The sequence below is a fragment of the Hydra vulgaris genome, chromosome 12 (assembly GCF_038396675.1).
Source record: "Hydra vulgaris chromosome 12, alternate assembly HydraT2T_AEP".
Lineage (NCBI taxonomy): Eukaryota > Metazoa > Cnidaria > Hydrozoa > Anthoathecata > Hydridae > Hydra > Hydra vulgaris.
The window spans coordinates 65,660,498-65,686,066 of NC_088931.1; the positions used below are offsets into that span (position 1 = coordinate 65,660,498).

Below are 25,569 nucleotides of genomic sequence, written 5' to 3' on the forward strand. Positions count from 1 at the left end.
TAGATATTGACGATTGTGCCCCTCCACTTCGAAACCCGTGTCGTCGGGCCTGATTTTAAAATTAATAGTTTAGTTTGTTTACACTATGCACTCAAAATGAGAATATTTCTCAAACCTGTTTACAGAGAATACTTATTCTAGTGAGTTAAATTAATAATACGTTACTTTTTAATTGTTATATATTTTTTGTAAAATAAATTATTTTTGTACAGTTATGTACTTTTTAAAAACATTTTTAACTTTTTTGTAATAATTGTTTTTTATTAATTTGTTGCATTATTGTATTACTCACACACACACACACACACACACACACACACACACACACACACACACACACACACACACACACACACACACACACACACACACACACACACACAAACACATATATTAGGGTTATGACTTTTTGAAAAAAAAAAATTTTCCTGTGTCATAAATCGATGAACTTTTGTTAGAAAACATTGAAAACATGTGCAATTCCTCTAGGTTTTAAAACAAAGGTCACTCCGCAATTAAAATTACGAATCGTCATTTATTTAATCTTGTTACTGCTACAACAAATACCTGCGTCTTTGCTGAAAAGCATTTAAAACTTGAAATTCATTCATTCGGAAAACTAAGATTTGCTTCGGCAAACTAGGGTTCGGAAAACTAATTCAGAAAACTAGGATTTGATTCGGAAAACAAGAATTTGGACTAGGATTATCAGTTGGTTGTATCGTTCTGTCAATGTGCGTTACCGTTAATTTGAAATAAAAGTAGTGCTGTGCTTATAAAAGCAGTGCTCACAAGAAATAAAAGCAGTTGTTTGATTTTATCGTTGTTTTCAAATTTTTAATACATTTTATAAATAAATATAAGTGATATTTAAATATAGTTGGTAAGTAAATATAATTGTAAATATATTTAGTTAATTATTTAGAATTTAGATGCCTCATAGAAAAATAAAGAAATATGTAGTGATTGTTACGAAAAGAATTCCCTCTGGACAATCATTTCAAACGCTAGCTCAGAATAACGATTAGCGATAGCGGAATAAGCAAATCCCTTTGGAGAATTGCACTAAAACTTATTGCAAAAGTATTCCCTTGAGAGACTAATTCTGCACGAGGAATTCTCACTTAAAAGCCATAGCGCTTAACATAATAACAGTTGGAATAACAAGTCGAGAAGACTACACACAGTTTATATATAACTAGTTGTTTATAATTTAATATTCAAATATGGAAATAAATATAATACAAAAACCAACGTGGATTCTCTTTCAATAATAAATAGAAATACGAAACATGACAAAATATATATTTTTAATTTCCTAATTGATTTTAAAATTCATTTTTTATCCCATGAGTAGCGCTAGCAAGAAAAAAATTCGGCAGTACTCGGAAGAGTATTTAAAATTTGGTTTCATACCTGCTATCCATGATGCACGGTTACCTTTTTGTCTATTATGCCAACAATGCTTGAGCAATGAATCAATAAAACCAGGTCGTCTTGAAGCACATTTGAAGGCAAAACATAAAGATCAAATTAATTCAAGTTTGAATTATTTTCAAATTGTAAAGAAAAATGATGAAAAAAGAGCAACTTTAAAGTCTCTCTTTACTGCTCATAATGTTAATATTAATCGCACTCTTGAGGCTAGCTATCAAATTTCATTACTCATTGCTAAATCTGGGAAATATCATACAATAGGAGAGCAGTTAATCAAGCCTTCAATATTAACATTTGTCAAAACTGTTTTTGGAAAAGATGACCAAGACGTGAAAACCATGCCACTAAGTAACAATACTGTCAGCAGAAGAATCGACGAAATGAGTAAAGATGTTGAAATACAACTTATCGAAAAATTAAAAGCAAGACTTTTTCGATGCAAATGGACGAGTCAACATTGAAGACAGCGAAGCAGTATTACTTAAAAATGTCAGATACATTGATAATAATGATTTTGCTAAATAAATGTTATTTTGCAAATCATTAAAAAGCAGCACTACCGCTAAAGGTATATATAATACTTTTAAAAGTTACTTAGATACGAATAAAATACCGATGAAAAATATAACGTCTTGTGCTGTTGATTGTGTTTTTAATATGATGGGCAAAAAAAAAATGGTTGCTTAAAACTGATGAAAGATGAAAATCCAAATATGCTTCTTATGCACTGTGTTATTCACAGGGAAAACTTGGTAATTAAAAATCTTTCTCCTGTTCTAAATAAAATAATGAACTTGGTTGTAAAATGCATTAATTCTATTAAAGCAAGTGCAAAACAAGAGCGCATTTTTAAATTATTTTGTGAAGATAAAAACGAAGCCCATGTGAGGCTTTTACTTCACACTGTGGTAAGATGGCTTTCGAAAGGGAACTTTTTAAAAAGATTTATGGAACTGTTTGATACTCTTAGTGATTTTTTAAGCGACAAAACTGAAATGCAATAACTGTTAACGATCGATTCTAATTCATATTTGAGTTATTTAACCGATATTTTTGAAAAACTAAATATATTGAATAAAGAACTTCAAGGAACAAATAAAACTCTTGTCGATGCAAAAGCGAAGATATTTGGTTTTATTACGTCTATTGAACTATTTGAAAAAGACGTTTACCAAAAACAATTTGAAAAGTTTTATTGGCTTCAAAAATGTAAAGTAACTGATACCGCTATACTTAATATTATCGAGCATCTAAAAAACTTATCAACTGATTGAAAAGGAAGATTTTCCAATTTGAAAGAAATTGATTTTCCAACTTGGTTGATGCAGCCAATGTTAGTTAATTTATCTCATATTTCAAATATGCAGTACCAAGAAGAATTAGCAGAAATGCAGAATGGTAAGTCAGTTAAAACTTTATTTAATATAAAAGGATCGATGGCAAGGTTTTTTGAAAAGACCAAAATTAAATATCCAAGCATAACAGAATGTGCAAGAAAACTATTATTACCGTTTCCTTCTTCATATTTAGCTGAATGCAGATTTAGTGCCATAACTGATTTATTACTTAAAAGAAATCGTTTGGATATAACACAACAGGGAGATCTAATAATGAAGCTAACAAAATTGGAACCCAATGTAAAATTTCTTTGTAACCAACATCAAGCACAAGGATCTCACTAAATTTCATTTATTTTAGACTTGAATATCTGATGTATTTTATTTTATTTACTTATATATTGTTTAGTATATTTTGTTTACTTCAGTTTTTCTGTTTAATAAATAACTTTTCGTGATTTCTTCCTGCAGTATATCATTTATGCTACTTATGAAAAATTTATAATATTAAAAATTATTCATATGTAACATGGGTGGACGTTTTAAGTTTTTATAAACTTTGGTGGGGCATGGAACTAAAAAGGTTGGGAAACACTGTTTCCCAACCTATTTAGTGCCATGCCCCACCAACTGAAATGTTTTTACTGAAATGTTATGATGAATTTGTTGAGCGGGGAAGCTACAAAACCCTTGATGAAATTTTGATATTACTAAAGTGGATGGAACATGGTTATCTTCAGAGGACAAGCGATTGTACCATCTCCAAGTGGAAAGCAAAAGAACAGTGGGATACTCTACAGGCCAAGCGGCCAGTAAAGAAACAATCCATCCCTCAAAAAGACAAAAACTTTCTAATAGGTCATCCAACTCATCATCTTACTATCCTGGTTTTAGTGATTCTGACTCAAGGCTGACGACATTGAATATGAAAACGATGAAAAAGAAGATGAGACTACTCCTACACCAAGCAGAAAACATCATAAAAGCAAAATTGCACAAGAGTGTCGACAAACAAAGCTACTAACAAATGCAAGCAATTGGCTCGTGAAGGCATTTACATCCCAACTGCATGTCGGCTCAATTTTATTACTTTGGAAACTCGCAGGACGTGGCGACCTAATCCAACAGTTTAAGCTGGAAAACAGTTTTGAGAGTATCAATTGGCATAATCCACCAATTCGCAGATCATCTTCCAACGTCCTAATGCGTGAATTCACATAAAATAATGCTCGTCACAATTTTTTTACAAATCGTATTGTCAATGATTGGAATAACTTGCCGTCAGCATGCAAAAAGGTTCCGTCAGTTAACGCATTTAAGAATAGAATTGAGAAGTATTTTTTTTCTCCAGCTGCAAACAGTACATCTTTTACTGAAGATGAGCAGCACGTTTATTAATTCGTGCTTTAGCAGCTGCAAATATTGGCTTTTTAGATACTATTTGTCATAGATGTAAACTTTATATTTAAAGTTTATATTTCACAAACCATAAAGTTTATTCACAAGTTTTTTCACAAACCATAAAGTTTATATTTCACAATATATTTTTGTATAATTTGGTTTTTAATTATTTGTCATTTTATCTACGAGGACTTATTTAAATATATTACTATTACTATTAATATTATTAGCTGGTATTTACTTTAACTTTTTGTAAATGACCTACATTATTAGGTTTTTTTTGTCAAAATATATAATTTGGTTGACAAAGTCAACTAGTTTGGTAGATGCAATTTTTAAAAAAACTTACTTTAGTTTCTTAAATAAAATGGATTAAGTGAATGATGAAAAAGAAAAACAAGACTTTCTCGATGTTAATTAATATTTTAATATGTTAATATTAATATTTTAATAATATATTAATATATTTTAATAATATAAAATATTTTTAATAATATATTAATATTTTATATTAATATGTTAATATTTACTTAACTAAAGCAGTCTATCCCATTAGTTGTACTCCCAATGAAAAGAGAATATATATTTTCAAGGTTTAGAATGGAAGATAATCAATTAAAAAATATAATAAAGAAGGGTTTATGGGTTGAGATTATTTTTTAGCAAAGAGCAGAGAAAGTAAGTTATTTGTTTTTGTCATAGTGAACATCTTACTTATCACCTTAGAAGAACAAGCACTACAAGGTTTCAGAACGTTTTTACTGGGCTGGAAGTTTTTGATAAAAAATTTTCTATTATTATGGCAGATTTAAGCAGTTGAAGCAAAAATAAAAAATCCATTTTTTATTTACTAATTGGTGCTTTCTTATTCTTAAAGCCACTCTTTCTTCCAGATCCTTTTGCTCGTTCGATAGACAAAGAGCTCTTATATCGTTTTATGACCATATTAACAGTAGTTTTGCTAGATTCAGATGCTTTAGCATCTGAAAGTAACAATGCAGAAGGATTTTGTAGATAGTTGTGCAGAATTTTTTTTTCGTTTTTCTGTTTCAATGACATTTTAATTAAGAGAAATATTTTGACTCTTTGTAGATGTTTTTAATTAACGCTATCATTACTTGATGTAATTACGTAAAAAAAATTTTTTTGATTGTGTTAGTGACAAGTTTTAAAACGAAATTCATCGTTCCGAATTTAAAGATCTTATGCTTTAGTGTATGCGCAACGCTAATTTTACACATGCTGTGAAATGTTAAACGTTGATAAAAAAAAAGAAAAAAGGAATGTATAGTTTCCGTAAACTATGCTAACCTACCAGTGTAAGAGAAAGGAAGGTTTTCGGATCCGGATCACCGTTCACACTACAGACGAGATTTATTTACGCAAAAAGCGAAGCCCGCAAAAGTCTATAGAAAATGTAATCAAAGAAGCATATAGAACTAATTTTTATGCAGAATTATAATTTAAGATTCTTATATCATAAAAAATGTGTACAAATACTCAAAGTTTAAAATCATAATTCAAAAATATGTTAAGATAATATTACATGGTTTTATATTAATTTTTATTATTATTACAAAGTTATATATAAAGATTCAAATTCTGTAATTAAATTTTAATTAAATTTATGTATTCAATATAAAAAAGTGAAAAAGGTTTTAGCATGGTTACGTTGGATCTTGGTCAGTTCATCATATTTACAATGCAACACGACCAATTCACCAAAACAAATCCAGGTAAAAACGAGGTCAATTCACAATATTTACATCGCTTTAATGTATTTAATGTTTAAAATCTTAAGACGAATTAAAATGATAAAGAAAAATTTAACTAATATCTCCTAGTAAAAAATCACGACTTCCAGACAAACTTCTACGTCTTTTTTTAACATAATTTGAAAACGGTAAATTACAAATAAACGTTCGAGAACTTCTTTTAAATAAAGTTTTCTTTTTCTTAAATCCATCTTTGTTGTAGATAGGCTTTTTATATCTAAAGAAAAAATTACAAATAATAATTTAAAAATAGATTATAATCTTTTTGCTCGTATTATAATTTTAAAATTCTCGGAAATTTCTTAGTCAAAAAGTTTTATAGGATACTATAGGATTATAGGATTCCTGTTCATCATACAAGATGTGCAGCAAGACTATAGAATTGTTAATAGATTAATACTAGGTTCCTATAAAAATTATAGGAATCTACTAGATTTACCGGACTCATAAGAATAAACTAATAACATGCAGAAAAATTCTTTTCTTTTATTTTATAAATAATATATAATCATAAAATGATTGAAAAAAAAAAAAGAAAAAAGAAATTAGATTACACCTTTTTGAGGAAGGATTACAATATAGGTTTAATACCTGTTTCCTAAAGTTTTCAGACATCTTTAGAAATTTTTATACTTGACTGAAAAAAAATTTTTTTAGGCAGTTAGCATACCTGACCTTAAACTTAATTAAGATTTTTCTTTAATTTAAGATTTTTCTGTATGATTGGCGTTAGATAATGTAAAAAAAGCTTTATAAACAACACTTTTAATTAGCTATTGATTTCCTAATGGAAATTTGTAGCTTTATCAATAGAGTTATAGTTTAAAACATTAGTGGTATTTATACTGTGCAAAATTTGTTGATTGTGTGAGTTAATAACAGTTCTAATATTTGATACAAAGATGTAACTTATTATGATTGTGTGTTTTGATGCAAAATTTAAGTCAATTAAATTTAAGAAAAGATTTCCTATTTTAATGACATCTTTTTTACTAAAAAAAACCATACGTTTTGTTTGCACCAATTAGATTTGTTTATTAAAAAAAACGCATACCACTCATTGACAATTTAGGATCAAAGTATATTGGGCATGTCACAACAAATTTGGATTTAGCATAGAATACCACAAGAAGTTTGTTGAACTACTTAAAAAACAGTTAGGAAACCGCTTTTGTGAATCACTTTTGTAGGTCTAAACCGCTTTTGTGAATTAACAAGTAAAAAGTTTCCATTATTGCAAAGAGAAACAACTTAAATAACTCATGCATTACTAAACTAATAAAATATCTTGTAATTTAAATTATATTAGAGTATCTGATCATATCATAAAGATTTATTTTTTGTTTATTATAAATAAAAAACAAATAGTTTGGACAAATGTCTCATTACTTTTATAAGTTTCATTGTAGTCAATGGTTGGGCATATTAAAAATATTAAAGCTTCTGGTTGCCGGTTAAGCAGATGGAGTACAAGCTCTGTTTTGCCTAAATTCATTGCTCCCTCAATAAGAAGACCTTCTATAGAAACTCACCACTAGCTCATATCCAACATTTATTATGTACATGAAATATTAAGTTAAGACATTCACGATTTTAGGACATATATGATTTTTTGTAATTTAATTTTTGTAATTTAAAGCGATTTTCTACTAATTTATATAAATCTATATCTATATCCATATCTATATCTATCTATAAAAAGTACCGGTCGAAATTATAGCACAACCTCTTAAAATAAGATTGTCATGTCAAATTTTTGTATGCATTAATCATATTATTGGGAGGTACTGTATTTTTGAAAGTCATTTAAAATGTGCACATAAAAATAAAAATCTTGTTCATTATTTATCTTAGAAATGATCAATTTTACAGACATATACAAAAAATGTTGGTCAAATTTATAACACATTCATACGTAATTTTGACAGTGTGTATGATTAAATGCATTAACGCATTGTTGTGCTTGATATTTTATTTATCTACTAGTGTCATTGTTAATTATTTAAATAGCAAATCTTATAACTTTTCAATGTTTTTTCAGTAATTTTAAAATTAAAACATAATTTATGCAATGGGTTGCAAAGCAGTGAGCTCTGAGCGACGACAACTTGTAAAAAACTTACTTCAACAGCAATTTAATATTGCTGATATTGCTAAATGTGCTAAAACTTCCAGAAAATTTGTCTACAATAATGCTGATAAAATTAAATTGAATTTACCAATTAAAAATCAACCAGGTAGATTTTTAATTCGTAAATTAAAAATCTACCTGGTAAAAATCGTAGATGCACTAATTCTACAGAAGACCGTACTATTTAACTCCATAGCAAGTTTTCTATTTGAATCGTACTGATTCAAGTAGAAAAATTGCTATGGAGTTAAATGCGGCGAAAAAAAATACCATTAGTGCAAGTACAGTTTGTCGTTGTTCGTTAGAAAAAGGGTTGAAAAGCTAAACACAGAAACGACGTTATTATCGGAATAAGGCTCAGAAAAAGAAGACACTCACTTGGTGTAAAAATGAATGAAAATTGAAAATGTATATTTTCAATTTTCATTCATTTTTGTAAAAAATAAAATGTTATTTTTCAGATAAAAAAAAAAATTATAACTTTTCATTCAACCCTCTGTTAAATTTTTATCATTCAATTTTTAATTTATATTTGTGCTATAATTTTGACCAGTACTTTATATACAGCCCTCGGAATTGTGAAAAATGAGGTCGGCAACAATTTGCCAATCTTTATCTTTTAGAGGTTGGCAAATAAAATTGATACAAAGGTTGTACCATATACCATGGAAATTAGGTCGGTGATCCTTTGACAACCTTGAACACTTCTAGGTCAGAAGTTAGGTAAACATTGCTGAATGCCAACCCTAATTCCGGGGGCTATAAGATATCCCCTAAGAAAAAAATACTGCAGTACTAGGTACTATTAGACTATAAATTTTATAAGTCACACACACAGATATATATATATATATATATATATATATATATATATATATATATATATATATATATATATATATATATATATATGTATATATATATATATATATATATATATATATATATATATATATATATATATATATATATATATATATATATATATATATGTATATATATATATATATATATATTATACATATATATATATACATACATACATACACAGATATCCTATACAAATTTCAAATGGCCATTCCATAAAGATTTATTAAAGGATTCTTTAAAAATATAAAAGTTCCTATAAGATTTTGAAACAGGATTTTTCTAAATCTAGAGGAATTCTTATAAGATATATTAATAGAACTATCACATGCAAAACCCTATTTTAACATCTGATAGTAATCTCCTATGCAATTTTTATATGATATTCTATAGGACTTGGTGATTAAAGCTATTAGTAATCAACAAGTTATCCATTAGTAACCAACAAGTTATCTCAAAGTTTAAAAAATCTATTTTCAGTAATATATGATAAAACTTCAACACAACAACTTTGCTTTATACTATCAGCTTTTTTTTTTTGCATAACACTAACTTGCTTTTGTTTGCATATTAGTTAGCAAAGTTTTTTCCACTTCTAACTGTTTAATTACTTTACAAACTTAATTTATAAAATCAAAACAACTGTTTTCATATTACATAAGTGTATAAATATTGTACAAACATAACTATAACACTCAAATCCTAAGCAATAATGAAGAACAAACAAAAACACTCACATTCTAAGCAATAATGAAGAACAAACCACTGATACAGATGATAATGCCATTGCTGCAGAAGCCATCCATGGATGTAACATGATGTTAAAATGTTGAAAAACTCCAGCAGCTAAGGGTATACCAACAATATTGTATATTATTGCGAAAATAAAATTTATCTTTATTCTGCGAACAGTTTTGCAAGAGAGATCAATTGCTGCCACAACATCCATTAAATCATCCTTAAAAAACAACATGTAGACATAATGGCTGACATATTGACATATTTAACAATTCATCAGCCAGAAAACTAGTAATAAAATTTCCTTGATAAAAAAACTCACTTTTATCAAAACAATGTTAGCAGCTTCCACAGCAATATCTGTTCCTGTTCCAATTGCTATTCCAATATTGGCTTGTGCTAAAGCAGGAGAATCATTAACTCCATCTCCAACCATTGCAACAACACAGCCATTTTGTTGCAAAGAGCGTATTTTATTGACCTTATCAGAAGGAAGCACCTCAGCATAAATTTTGTCTATATTGACCTAGATAAAAACAAACAAAGTTTAATACTACATTGACTTAAAAAAAAATTCTGTTGTTTAAATATAACAATAACCTGTTGGGCAACAGATGTAGCAGTGCGAATATTATCACCGGTTAGTAAAATAACATTTATTCCCATTTTATGTAATGTTTTAACAGCCTTGGACGCTTCTTCTTTTACAGAATCAGCAAATGCAACTAAACCTGCTAGCACATCTAAAAAAATCAACACAAAACTTTAAAACTTTTTAAAAAATATTTAATCATATGCAACATTTAATAATAATATTAAGTAAAAATTTTTATAACTGGTGTTTTTTTAAAACAGTTTCAAAACATATTTATTCAAAGAAATAAAACAAATAAAAGCTACTAATGTAAAATAGTAAGCCAAAAAATTTTTTTTTAAATAGTAAGCCAAAAATTTTTTTTTAAAATAGTAAGCCAAAAAAATTTTTTAAAAAAAGTTTGCTTTGTTGTAATGCTTGTAAAGTTTTACTTTGTTGTAACAGTTATTTATATGTTTTATTTTGTTGTAGTGGTTATTTATATGTTATTTATTATGCTTGTCCAAAATATAATCTAACATTTTTGACAAGCCACAAGTAGCTTTATGAGCTTTCCTATTTGGTCTTTTATTCGTTTTGTTCATTTTATTCTTATAAAATAAAACTTCTTTATTTTCCAAAAAAGGATTTAAGACTACAATCAAGAGTTTCAAGGTTACAATCAAGAGTTTCAAGGCTACATTCAACAATTTCATAGCTACAATCAAAGAGTTTTAAGGCTACAACTGAACATTTTTTCTTAACAAACATTTTGTGTTAATTAGAGACATTTAACCATTTGCATATAGTTTCTCAAGTAAATTTCCTGTTTTTGGGCTTGGATGTAAAATCTAACAAGATAAAAAAATCTTTTTTTTTTAATATAATAGAATTTCTCAAATGAGAACTCCAAAGTTTTTTCCGAAGTAACCATGGTTTTACCATAAAAACAAAAAATAATAATGTTATCTATCTTCAACATTATGTCTCCTAGTAACATGTCTCTAAGAAAAATCCCTTAACTAAAATCAAGGTAAGCAATGCGTAATTTGAAAACAAGATGTAAAACAAGGTGTCTGCCAAAATCTTAAGGTGGATTTCCCTGACCTTTCTCTGATCGTGGATCTCTTTTCCCTGATTGTCAACCTCTTTACCCTGATTTTTTTTTCAGTTATTATGAGCTTTTCCAGACTTAATTGGGAAATAATACATGGAAAAATCATGTAAAGTTCAAAATAAAGCATCATTATTACATTTATCAAAGTATTGTTAGTATGTTATCATTAAAGTACATTTAAAATTTAATCAACGTAAAATGTAAAAATGCTATGCTTTTATTGACTCTATAAACTGTTTTGATAAATAGCATTCAGAACAAAATAAACTGAATTACACAAGTAATGTAAAAGTAAAATATAAAGCTAAAATCAACATGTTTTTAAAAGATGAAAAGTTTCATCTAATTTTTTAATCTCTTCTTTCTTCTTTTTCCTCTCTTAAAGAATTTTGGTTTAATAGCATGAGTATGAGCTTTTTCAGCATCATTTTCAGCTTTCAAAAGAATTGCTTCTAAATCACTTTTTAGTGTCTTTTTTTTTTTTTACTTTTTCCAGAATAACTTTTTTAGATTGTTAGCCCTTTATGTCAATAGCAAGTAAGTCACTTTTTTGCTTTCAAGCAAAAAAACTGTAAACTCAGTTTCTTTTAAAGCAGCCATTTCAATCTTTTGTTGACTCCATGATTTTTTGACAGATTCTCTCAGTTCCTTCGAGATAACTATAAATTCCAGGTTTTAACGTGGTTCCAGGTTTAAGAGCTTTCATATAGTCATTCACAATTCTCTAGCTTAATAATGATTTACTCATTAAATTAGGTTGTAACATATTCTTGTTAATGTTAAACCCTCTTTCAACTGCTGTTTGACCATGAAAAAGAATTTTGATTAATTTGGACAGTGCCGGATAATCATCTCAACCACCAGTTTTAGAAAAAAAGAACTCATCCAACCTATCATCTATTTTGTTGAAATTCATGAAATGTTTCCCGTTTTTATAGAAAATCTTTTCTAAATATCTCTAGAATTTAGCATTTACCTCATCCCCACCTTTTGGGGTAACCTAATAGAATTGAATCAAGTTATCAAGCAAATCACTTATCTTTTCCTCAGCCATTTTTTCATTGCACATTATTTCTGGATCAAAACATTTTACATTTCGCACAATGGCATTTTTTATAGGCAATTTTTTCACAAACTTACATGTCAACGACTGTAGAAAACATATGCAACTGTACTTGAAAGCATTAATATCTTTTGGAGTGATTTCATCATTTGTTTTTTTATTCTTTTTATCAGTACTGGCACCACATCCAATACCTGGCTTTTTTAAATAGTTTTTTTTTCTTTTGTAAAATCAAATTTGCAAAGGCTATTTGCAGTTTTACATTGATCTAATGAATAATATCAGCTATAATGAACTTTGACATTATGTCTTTTAATAGCCAATAAAAGTCATAATATAAAAATAACATCATAGGTTTAGCATATTGATATATGGTTAATGGGTGATGCGGAAGTTATCGGACAAAATAAAAACGTCAATAACTTATTTATAAATAAAAAAAAAAACTACTATTATATTTTTTTAAATAAAGCATTTATCTTTTAATAAAAATATATTATTTTTTATATGAAAAAACACCACCATCTGCAATTGATCTCAATTTTGCTCTGACGCCTTTCATATGCGACTGTAAAAAGTTTAAATCAATTTCTTGTAGTTTTAGTTTAATGCGATCAATCAAAACTTGCTCTGTTGAAGCTTGCTAATCTCCCTCATAACCCTTCTGTGCCAAATGTCCCAAAAAAATTATTAATTGGTCGTGCTTGAGGCACATTTGGGGGATTGGATTCTTTATCAACGTAATAGACATATTGGTCCATCCAATTTAGAGAATCTTTAGAATAATGAGAACTTGCTAAATCTGGCCAAAATAAATAGTAGCTAAATCTGGCCAAAATAAAAAGTCTCCATGATACTTGTGAATAAATGGAAGAAGTCGTTTTTCTAAACATTCATTAATATAGATTGATGAATTGATCGCTACAGCCTTGGAAGTGCGAAACAATGGCTCGGACATACCACGGTCAGATATGGCTATCCACATTAATAATTTTTTTGGAAATTTCTCTTTTCCTATAAAACGAACACTTTCTGGGGATGTCTTTTTGTTGTTTGTTTAGTATCTAGAATTTCCAGGCATGTTGTCCCCTGCAAAACAAAAGTATTTTTCGTCATCGATGACTAGAAGCGATTTTGTGTTATAGAGTTGGTTAACTAGTTTCCTGCTTCTTTTTTTTGCCTTTATTTGTTGTTCTATAGAGTATTTTGGAGTCTTTTCATGTTTTCTATATTTAATATTCATTTTTTTTAACTGACGACCAATTGTCGATTGATTTACACTAAATTTAATACCTATTTTTCTGACTGAAAAATAGGTACTTTTTTTAAAAATGTCAAAACATTTAAAATTTTAATTACGAACTTTTTTAACTTAAAAACGCTCACAAAAAGGTAACAATAATTTTTTTTTTTGCTTTTTTTTAATTATTATTCCATTACTTTTATATTTATTTATACTATATATATTATACTATATATTTATTATACTACCGTATATTTTATTTAAATGTGATTTTTTTTCCATTGTTGACAAGTCTCGTTAATTTGACGACCAGGGTGCTTTCTATAAGAAAACGATTGAACAGTTTCAAGTCTTTTTAGGTTATCATATATTGTACTTCGAGCAAATCCTTTCTTTTCAAAATGATTTACGATTTTTTTTTTTTTTATATTAGGTTTATTTACAAAAAACATTTTTAGTTGCTTTCGAAAAGATTCTCGTTCAGCTGCATTTAACCTCATTTTAAATAATTGTGTTTCAAATAATAAAGTTTATATTTTATAGAATGTTTATGCATACGCATAAAACCACAAAAACTAATTATTATGCTGAAATAATGAAATTAGGATTTGTCCGATAACTTCCGCATCACCCGATAAAAAGGATTGCATAATATGAGCTATATGAGCAAAGAAATAAAATTTTGCTAAAATTAAAATAAAAGAGGGTCCTTGGTAGCAGATAAAACAATTTGGTAGCTCATGCCTAAAGGCTGCTTACTCTTTGGTAGAGATTTTCAAAACCTACACTTTTTACAAATGCTCTCCCAAATATTAACAGCTCTGAAAGCCACCTTTTCATCATCAACTCATCGAGTACCACAAAAATAGAGAGATAATAAGATAGAGAGGAAATTGATTACTTTCAGTCACAACAGTAAAGTCTTCCCTGTGTTGAAGGAGAATTATGGAGAAGTTTATAAAGAGCTTTTAAAATCTTTTTAATACCCCAGTCTGTTTGTTTTCCCCAGTTTTGAATGATAGACGAATTGAATGAAGACCACAAGATCCAGTTGGAATTTGTTAATGTCATTTTCGACACGATAGTTTTGTAACTCAGTGTAGAAGGCCCAAATAAGTTTGAATAAGTTTAATTTTATTCAAAGATTTCAAACCCAATTAAAAAATTATGCAGAAGATCTCTACTTCGACTATATCCAATAAAGTCTGAGTCAGGTAATGAGTACAAACATGGTTTGAAACACCATCCCAATAATTAATAACAAAATCCATCTGCTCTATTTGCACAACTGAGTTAAGACTTTCATCGAAAGAAACAGCATAAAAGTCTGACTTATCTGTATCTCTAATAAGATCTGATTGAAAATGAGGAGCTATTCCAAAATTTATATAATATGAACACTTGTCTTTTTGAAAAGAGAACTTTTCAGCTATAGCACTGTCAGGAAACATTGATTTAAAAAAAATCGAAATTCCATCACTTGAACAAAAAAATGATGAAACATTTTTAAGTGTCCATCTGATCTATGCATCAATAACTGAATCTGACACAACATACGAATGAAGAGTGGAAACTTGAACTGTGTTTTCTGATAAAGCGGTTGTTATAACATATATATTTTTTGACACATTAGTAAATGGTATATGTGTCATTTTTAAGTGGAGACAAATATTCACAATGCTTTCTTATTAGACAGTTCAATTATATTTCTTGGATGTGGACAAACTCTATATTTTGCTTAGGTATTTCTATCCCCACACATTGACCAAGCTTTATATTCTGGTATTTGTAACCACTGATCATTAAATTATGTTGAGTTCATTATTTAATTTACTTAAACTTGTTCTAGTTTAAAGAAAATAAAAACTGATTAATAACATCATATAGTTAGCTACTAGTTAGTTAGTACTAGTTAGTTACTAAAAGTTAGCTACTCAAGCTCAACAAAAATAACTGCTTTTCTTAGAGTTAAATTGAGTGTTAAAAAAACAAAAAACTCATAATTAAAGAGCTTCTAAAATAAGATAAGTAATAAAAATCCTAATTTTTCTAAAACTTGACCTAATTTCCCTGACTTTTTTGAAGACATCTAAATTCCCTGACTTTTCCCTGATTTCCCATATCTGGCAGACACCCTGTAAAAGCTAAATTCATTATGCTCACACTTTTTATGGATTATTTGAATGAATTCGAAAAAATGAATTGATTGGTCATTTTAATAGCTTTTTATTTAGTCAAGTTTTTTTTATAACTTTATCTTAAAAAAAGTTTAGCGCGGTATTACTGGCAGTGGTATACACTGGATTTTTAGACGTTTGAATTTTGACACTTACAGGCATTGTGCAAATTCCAAATTTTTGTATGTTCATGCTTATATCAAATAAGAATGTTTTGCAAAGACTTGGGATGATTGGAGCTTGAGAACAAAAAACCCCTATTTTTGGGCCCACCCAAAACTTAACGTGGGAGGAACGAGTTTATAAAATATTTTCTTTACTATTTTTATCTAAATTCATATTCATCAACAAATTTCAAGTTTCATGCAATAATCTCTTAGTGTTCAGTTTTTATGACCCTTCAATGTCTAAAGCCCCCTCAAATTGAGGGGGGTTAAAACTTTATATGGTCATAGTTTTTGAGATTATTGCATTAAGTTTGAAATTTGTTGATGAATATAAATTCAGATAAAAATAGTAAAGAAAATATTTTATAAACTCATTGCTCCCACGTTAAGGGCTGGGTGGGCCCAACAATTAGAGTTTTTTTGTTCCCAATCTCCAATCACCTTAATTCTTTGCAAAATTTTTTTTTTGATATAAGCATAAACATACAAAAGTTTGGAGTTTGCACAATGCCTGTTAGTGTCAAAACTCAAACATCTAAAAATCCAGTGTACACCACTGACTGGTGACACAAGGGGGATCGCGGAAAAAATGTTTAGTATGGTATTACTGATGACATAAGGGGATCAAAATTAGTACTTTTTGCAAAATGACAAAGATCATTAATTTTTGCTTACGAATCACAACTTTCACTACTGCTATATATCTGGGACAATTTAGTTTTCAACAACAACAACAAAAATGATTTTTGGTTTCCACAAATGTCTTTATAAAAATTTCAAAGATAAATCCAATTATTGAACTTAACAAAAAATCATAGAAAAAAAATAAAAAAAACTTTTATTACAAAATAAAAATTTATCCACTCCTTCATACACTTGTTGTAACTTTAACTAAACTTACTGTTTATAGCTACGAGGACCACAGTTCTTCCTTTTTCTTCATGTGCTTTCATTACCAATTCCACCTGATCATTCCATAGAATAGAATTTTCTTGAAGAAATTTTCTTGTACCAATCATTACTTCATAACTGCTTTTTAAAATGCTTTCTGTAAAATAAAATTCTACATTGAGTATTGCTTTAAGAATATTAGAAAAAGACTAAAGCAAAACACAAGACACATAGAATATTTTCAAAACCTGACTGAGTGTTAGCATTTGTAATTGTATCAATTGGAATGCCATCAATTTGAACAGTTAATGGTGCATTTTCTTCAACAGTTGAACTAACTACATTTTTAACTGTGCATTTCACTCCTTGACCAGTAAAAGAATTGAAGTTGTTTACCTCCCCAAGTCTTTCAACATTTAGAATCTAACAAAATGTTGATTTTATTTAAAAAAATTCAAAATTAGGATTTTTTATTTGACACAATTAAAAAGAAAATCTTATTTTTCTTAAAACTTAAAAATATATATATATATATATATTTTTATTTTAAAATAAAAATTTAAATAATAAATGAATCAAAAACAAATTTAAGCTTTACTTCTTGGGCATACTGCTTGAGGGCAACACCAAGAGGGTGTTCACTGTTTGACTCTGCAGCACCTGCAATAGCTAAAAACACTTTCCATGGCAAAAAAATATTATCAACAAATATTTTTGTTGCAACAACTTGAGGACGGCCATATGTTAATGTACCCGTCTTATCAAAAACGATTGTATCAACCTAAATGTTTAATTTACTATTACCATTATGGACTATTTATAAGTATATAAATATCTTTTACTTCAAACTTATAACATTTAAATGTGTATTTATATATTTTTATATTATATTTAACTAAAAAGGTTTTAAATTATTTTTTGACAAGATTTGAGAATCTTATTTTGTTTCTATCTGTTAAAAGGAGGTATCCATCTGTAACAAGGGAAGTATCTATCTGTAACGAGGGAGGTAACTATCTGTAACAAGGGAGGTATCAGAACCTATCTGTTACAAGGGAGGTATTAGAACCAATAATTGAGAAAAGAACTTAATTGCAGTGGGAGCATAATCTTAAAAGGAATTGTTTATAAAAAAATATAGGATAACTAGTACTAAAAGATTTACTTTGTAGATAACTGCTAGGTGTTTGTAGATAACTGGTAGGTATTTCAAAGACAAAAAATATGATCAAAAAAACATAAATTTCTTTTTTTTGAGATTTAAGTGAGGGATGCAAAAAAATAAGGAATAACACCCTACATGACTTTTTTTTTTACAATGCAATTGCACATCATACAAGTGTCTTGTTTAATAAGTAAGAAATACCTTTACAAATATGTCAATGAAATACTTTAAATTCACCTGTCAAGTTCAGGAAGAGAATGAAATAAATTTTTTTGTGAGCCTATACCAAAAAATTATTAGGATCAAGTTGATTCAGTAGATCATCGATTAGATCCTTTAGTTAATTGAGGTGAGTTTATTATTTGCGTTTTAGTAAATTTGAGATTTAATACAGAAAACCTGACGCAACAAAAAAAAAAAAAAATCCTTTGACAGATAAACTATTTAATTTTAAAATAAAAATTTAGCATTTAACTTAAACCTGGGGAAAAACATGCTCTCCAAATGACCACAGTTTACTGTTCCATAAATAAATACTGATAGTAAAACAACTATCATTTTTTTAACAACTGTACTACAGGTACAGTTGCTAAAAAAATGGTATCTAAAATTGCAAGATATCTAGGGAAAAAGCGGGGAACATAATTTTTTTTTTCTAACCAGTTGTTTTTATCAGTTCAGTAATCCAGTTACTGAACATAACGCTATACATACATGACACAAAACATTTTATGTTAAAAAAAAACACAGCAATTAATCAAAAAACAACAGATTATGAGCTTTAAATTCAAATTTTCTTAAAACATAAACTCATATAACTTAACCAGACTAAAAGAAAATCATTGAATTTAAAAGTCAATTGGTTAAATTATAGTTATCCAAATAAAATGCAACAGTTGATATATTACTATTTTGTTCAAAAATATAACAGTTAATGTACCAATTAACTTAAATATTTACAAAGATGGCTTTTTTTGAGAAGAGTATGTAAATAAACCTTTTGTTATGAAAAACCAAACAAAATGTTAATTTAAATACTCATATCTTTCATAAATCATTCATTCATATAAAATCATAATCAATTTATCTAAATTAATGATAGCAATACCTTATGAGCTAACTCAAGTGGTTCTCCACCTTTAATAAGAATACCATTTGATGCACCAACTCCTGTTCCAACCATAACTGCAGTAGGAGTTGCAAGACCTAACGCACATGGGCATGCAATACATAAAACAGAGATTGCAGTTCGAAATGCAAATTGTATTACAATCTCATTATGCCCATGCATTGAATACTAAATTAAAAAAGAATTCTTAAAACCATTTTTGATATTTACCTCATATATTTAAAAAATAAAGAAAAATATAATAATGAAAGCATAACATATGAAAAATAATGGAAAAGAATAACAATCTGTATTTTTCTGATATATATGCTTTAATAATCATTTTCTAAATACCAATCCTACCATATTATGAGTATTTATCCATTCAGGGTGGTTAAAACCAATCACTAGCCAAACAATAAGAGTTGAACTTGAAAGCAAGATTATACCTGGTACAAACACACTAGCTAACCGATCTGCAAATCGTTGGATTGGTGCCTAAATGGAAAAAAAAAGTTAAATGTAATTATTTTCATAATTAAAAATAATTTAAAAAAATTAAGAAAATAGAACTATAGAAAAGAACACTTCAAAACTAATATATATATATATATATATATATATATATATATATATATATATATATATATATATATATATATACACACACACATATTTATATATATATATATATATATATATATATATATATATATATATATATATATATATATATATATATTCTACCATAAACTGTAGTTTTAAAGAGAATGCTAATAAACCAGACCAGAAAAAGTCTAAAAACTTGAATAAAGTCTTTTTTTTTAAAAGATAGATTGCTTGCCCAAACCAAACCCTCAGTCAATGCAGTGACACTTCCCTGTAGCAGCAGGCTATATGGTATAAACAAACCCACTCTTAATTAAACAAACATTCCAGTCATTAATATTGCAGTTTTTTGAAAACAATAAAACTTAATGTACTTCCACATTACTTTAATTGTTTTAACTTTTGGACAACATTAAAATGTTATATATATATATATATATATATATATATATATATATATATATATATATATATATATATATATATATATATATATATATATATATATAGGTCTCGACAAGAGCAGATGAGTAAGCAGTGATGTCAGTCTAAAACAATTATATTGACAATGTGCACATGCTGATAGTGCGCTAATGAACTTATCGAGTTTTTAAAAAAATGATTAAAAAAAAACATTTTTTTGCTTTTTTTATTATTTTTTTGCATAATTAGGTAAAATGTAATTTAGAATGATTGGTCAAAATTTTAAATAAAAGCAAGTTCAACTTCTAGCTCAGTCAAAAATATTCCTAATTTAGAAAAAACGTTTTCAATGTGCCCTAATCATCTTGCTATTGTTGGTATATTTAAATTTGAGTTTTTTAAAAAACAGTTAATTAAGAAGAAAAATTATAATAAAATAAAAATAAAATTATTAAACTTAATTTAATTTAAGGGAAATTTTCATCCATGCATGAAAGAATACATCTTTTAATAATATTGCATTCCAACCTGTTTCATCAACTGACAAAATAACTATCAAGTCATAACATATTGATAATACTAATTTTTTTCATAGTTAATATCAATTAATAATCAGAAGTGTGTGCATGTTCAATCTCATGTACTAGAAACCAACAATTACATCCTTGCCACAGCTGATGTTATATCTTTGTATACAAACATTCCTCACTGCGAAGATATTGACGCCGTGAAATTTTATTTTAAGAGAGCGCCACCATATAACGGTCCCATAAATCGCCTACCTATTGCTTTTATTGACATCATATTAGAAACCATATTAACCCATAGCAACTTTTAATTTTTGACTGATCACTTTTTACAGTTAACAGGTACTACCATGGGAACACGTATGGCCCCGCCCTATGCTAATTTATTTATGGGAAGAATTGATGAGAAAATAATTGACCAATTTTCAATGCGGATTTCTTTTTATAAAAGATTTATAAATGATACATTTTTTATTTTTCATAGGCCTCTGGAGAAATTAACACAAGTTTTTGAATTTATGAATACCATCTACCCCACGATCAAATTTACTTTCAATTATTCTACCAATTCTATTTATTTCATGGACCTCACAATTATCAAAAAACTAGATGGACAGTTAGAAACAACAATATACAAGAAGGCAACGGATACAACAGCACTATTACATTATAATTCATTCCATCCCCCTCATCAAAAAAGTAACTTAGTATATAGCCAAGCGTTAAGATACAATAAGATTATATCGAACAATTACAACCTAATAAAAGAGCTAAAACAACTAGCACAAATTTTAGTTATACGAGGCTACCCTTTTTAATCTATTTACAAAGGTTTTAAAAAAGCACTATGACATACACAACATGAACTTGTCTACAACAAATATAAAGAAGAAAGAGAAAAAGAGAGAATTTTACCAATAGTTACAATATTTGGAAAAGTCTGAAAACTTATCAATAAAATAATAAAAAAGCACTGAAATATTATTGAACAGGATACTGATATTAAAAAAATATATGGCCAACTCCACCTATTGCGAGTTGCAAAAACATTAAATCGATCAAGAAATTTCTAATCCAAATGGCACATAAAAAAACATAAATGAAAAATCTGTTTTTTCTTTACTAAGTTACAGTTCCTAGGTGTTACTATTTAGGTGTTATAATATTATTACCCTTACATCAATTTTCTAGTTTTATTTATATTTAATTAGTTAGAATTAAACTTTTTATTGTGCATTTGTTATGGTCTCAAATATACGTTAATTTGGACTGTAGAGAAAGCCTCATTTTAAAATATGTTTTTCCGCTCTTTACATTATTCTTGTATTTTGGTATATTTCTTATGTTATTCTATTTAATAAATACCCATTTTACCGAAAATTGTCTGATTTTCTTTTATTGTATTTTTTTACTAAAATATTAGAGAAAACGTTACCTCTGAACAATATTTTATCCGCTTTTGAAATTGCTTTTATATCATGCATTTTATCATTGTAATATTTACTGCAGTATGGATTTGGCGTAAGTCGCGGGGTAAAGCATAAGTGGCGATGACGTTTGTCTGACGAGATAAATTAGTTATCAGTGTTGATCCTCATTGAAATGCCAGTAATAATAGATGCGACTCTGAAGAGATGTTTATTACTTAATCACTACACAAATTATGTGTAGTGATTAAGTAATAAAAAACATTATTGCTAATGTGTAAATAATATTATATATTATTTACACATTAGCAATAATGTTTTTTTTTCCATTCTGAGGCCTTTCATTGTTGTGTGCATACTTTTTATTTTTGTAATCAATTTTTTGTTTTATTTATTTTTTGTTTGGTGACATTTTTTGTATATCTTTGTTCATATTAGTATTTATATAACAATTTATTTTTTATTATTATTGTTAGTACTGTTTAGGTGCATTGTCTGTCTTATATTTTAAATATTCCTCTATAAATCTTTATTTTTGACAACTGTCAAAATATGCTTTGTTTGAAAAATGATTCTCCTTTTTTCTAATGTACTTCATTTCTTCCCTCAAGCATTCACTGCTCGTGTATGACCATTCAACGAATTTTATATGCCAAAGTATTTAAAATAAAAAAAATTATTTCTAATTAAATCAATTAGAAGTGTGTGCATGTTCAATCTCATGTACTATTTGGCATATTAAAGCGAATTTTTTAAATAAAAATTAAAAAGACAACTTATCTAAAAAAAATGATTAAAGTGAACTAAAAAACTTATCTAAAAAAAAGAAAATCTAAAAAAAAAAAAACCTAAGCTCAAAAAACTAAAAATTGAAAAAGAAAATACATTTACATTACATTTTTTAAAAATTACTTTACTATGCGAATTGCTTTGTAAATTATTATAAATTATAAATATATTAAATACATAAATTATTAAGTTTACTTATTAAATAAAGTAACAAATTAATTCTAATGATTGTTTAAAATTACTCTATTTTATTTAAATTATCAAAGAATGCATTTATATAAATACATATTATACATTTAACTATATATTTTTTGATAAATCTTTTCAAACTTTTTCTATGATTACTTTTATAAACACTTTTATACTTTTATAAACACTTTTCATAGCGAAAAACTTCTCACTTTTCATAGCAAAAAGTTCTCATTTTTAATAATGAAATCTCAAACTTAATAGTGTCATATAAAAGGTTTCTTTCTTGATTATAAATTAAATGCAAGCAAAATATGGATCAGACAAAATCATTGATAGATATCATTTTTCATCAGACAAGTGCCGGACAATGTCAGATATCCGGCAGCTATTTTGAGCCCTGATTTTATATATATATATATATATATATATATATATATATATATATATATATATATATATATATATATATATATATATATATATATATATACACATATACATAAATCAAGACTCATCAGAAATGCATTTCTGATGAGTCTTTATTGATGAAACACAGTGTTAAATGAGAAAAATTTTCATTAAGTGAAATGTATATTTATATATATATATATGTATGTATAAATATATACATATATATATATATATACACATATGCATAAGCATATATACATATACATATGCATATATATATATGAATATCAGATTCTTTACACTTCCAGCACAAGTGGTTCAATGAAAAAGAAGATGAAAGTTCAACAGATAATGTTGTATCATCTTTTGATTGAGTCATTATTTTTAATCGCTGTGCACCCTTCATGATTGGAACAGTGGCTCAGGATCTTGGTCACTCAGTAAAAGATTTATGATTGCCGTCATTAAAGTCATGCTTTCCACCATTTTCAGGACTGGATTTGAAACCAGTGGAGGACCTGAAGTGAGACTTTTTAAACGTTTTCAGAAACAATGGCCAGCAATCAACAAGGAGCTGTTCACTATAGGAAATGAAAAACTTTTTAAAAGGGATTTTCTCATCAAACTCTGTGAAGAAATGTTAGTATACTATTGTGATACAATTATTAAATACCAAAGGAATGAATACCAAAGCAAAATCCAAGAAATAAATACTTAGAACTCTGTACCATATTTTCTTGGAGTATCAACTACAACATCGGAGTTAAATGAAAAATTTCGGACTACAGTTGCAACACACAATGCAAATTGGATGGTAAATGTATATAATGTCTAAAAATATGTTTGTTTCAGGATTACTGATTTCAGGATATTATTACTGCAAGGAAAAGCAAAAGTAATAACAGACATATGTCTTTTTGTGGCATTTATTTGTAAACAGTCTTGAAATGAAGCTCTGTTAGCTGAATGAGCACCATTCAATGATGCCAAGCTTCTTCAAGGGTTTCAAGAATATCCAAATCATACAAATGCAATTGCAGCAAAAGTTTTTCTTTGCAACCTCCGGTGTCGATAATAACAACAAGAAAGACATGGCAAACAACCTGAAACAACAACCAAAATCTCTCAAAAGACTTGATGCTGTCACATTCGATTGTCACAGTCCATTGTCTTCCTTCATCACACAACACACTGCAGGACTTTTTGATCTAATTTTGAAGAACACCAAAGAAAAAGCTGAATCAATTCTAATGAAAGCTTCTTCAGAGTGGGAAATAGATTCAACACATCAAATGAAGGTTGTTGACGATTGAGCAGAACAAAGCAAAGCTCTTATAACATCCTTTAACTCAAGCATTACAAAAGATGAAAACCAAAAGCAGTTTCTTTTTTTGATTGGTTGATCTTTACTGAAAAGATTTTCCAGTTGCATCAAAGTGTGCCCAGATGAAGATGGCTGTTGATAAAGATAACTGATTTTATATATATATATATATATATATATATATATATATATATATATATATATATATATATATATATATTTATATATATATATATATATATATATATATATATATATATATATATATATATATTAAAACTGCAAATATTAAAACATTTACCTTGGAAATCTGAGCATTCTCCACCAATTTTACAATTTGAGAAAGAGTTGTCTCCTCACCTACATTTACTGCTTTGATCAACAAAACACCTGTTTGGTTTACAGATCCTCCAATAACAGATTTTCCTGCTGTTTTTGTAACAGGCATAGATTCACCAGTAATTAGAGACTCATTAACTGAAGAGTTACCAGAGAGAACAGTTGCATCACATGGAATTCTTGACCCTGGTTTCACCTATAATGAAGATTACAAAGTGATTGAATGAAATGAATTGAAATGTATATTTTGTTTTTTTCTAACCCTTTTAATCTTTTTTTCATATACTAAAATAAGAATTACTTTTTAAATCAAGTTTTGAACATTTTTTTATTCGGC

At 27.6% G+C, this 25,569-nt stretch overlaps 3 protein-coding genes across 3 annotated transcripts in view; 2 read left to right on the forward strand and 1 right to left on the reverse strand.

The window, feature by feature from the left end:
* The first annotated feature begins 1,349 nt into the window (after window positions 1-1,349).
* Window positions 1,350-1,898, forward strand: LOC136088281 (SCAN domain-containing protein 3-like). Its single transcript, XM_065811970.1, has one exon. It carries the CDS (start codon window positions 1,350-1,352, stop codon window positions 1,896-1,898), a length of 549 nt encoding a protein of 182 aa, XP_065668042.1.
* A 900-nt stretch (window positions 1,899-2,798) lies between these two features.
* On the forward strand, window positions 2,799-3,119 carry LOC136088282 (SCAN domain-containing protein 3-like). Its single transcript, XM_065811971.1, has one exon. The coding sequence runs from the start codon at window positions 2,799-2,801 to the stop codon at window positions 3,117-3,119; it is 321 nt and encodes a 106-aa protein (XP_065668043.1).
* Window positions 3,120-5,618: 2,499 nt separating this feature from the next.
* The window catches only part of LOC100212535 (copper-transporting ATPase 1), a 78,578-nt gene continuing 58,627 nt past the window's right edge, over window positions 5,619-25,569 (reverse strand). The window contains exons 9-18 of the mRNA XM_065814161.1: window positions 25,195-25,428; window positions 19,555-19,689; window positions 19,192-19,380; window positions 17,517-17,699; window positions 17,167-17,341; window positions 16,929-17,075; window positions 10,287-10,429; window positions 10,009-10,212; window positions 9,686-9,906; window positions 5,619-6,167 (exon numbers count right to left, since the gene is read on the reverse strand). Of these exons, the coding sequence (XP_065670233.1) occupies window positions 6,002-6,167; window positions 9,686-9,906; window positions 10,009-10,212; window positions 10,287-10,429; window positions 16,929-17,075; window positions 17,167-17,341; window positions 17,517-17,699; window positions 19,192-19,380; window positions 19,555-19,689; window positions 25,195-25,428 (1,797 nt within the window). The 3' untranslated portion in view covers window positions 5,619-6,001. The remainder of the gene's footprint in view (window positions 6,168-9,685; window positions 9,907-10,008; window positions 10,213-10,286; window positions 10,430-16,928; window positions 17,076-17,166; window positions 17,342-17,516; window positions 17,700-19,191; window positions 19,381-19,554; window positions 19,690-25,194; window positions 25,429-25,569) is intronic.

Bases quoted from the DNA above. Each gene is read 5' to 3' on its own strand.
- LOC136088281 (XM_065811970.1), top strand. From the start codon at position 1,350: ATGAGTAGCGCTAGCAAGAAAAAAATTCGGCAGTACTCGGAAGAGTAT.
- LOC136088282 (XM_065811971.1), top strand. From the start codon at position 2,799: ATGCAGTACCAAGAAGAATTAGCAGAAATGCAGAATGGTAAGTCAGTT.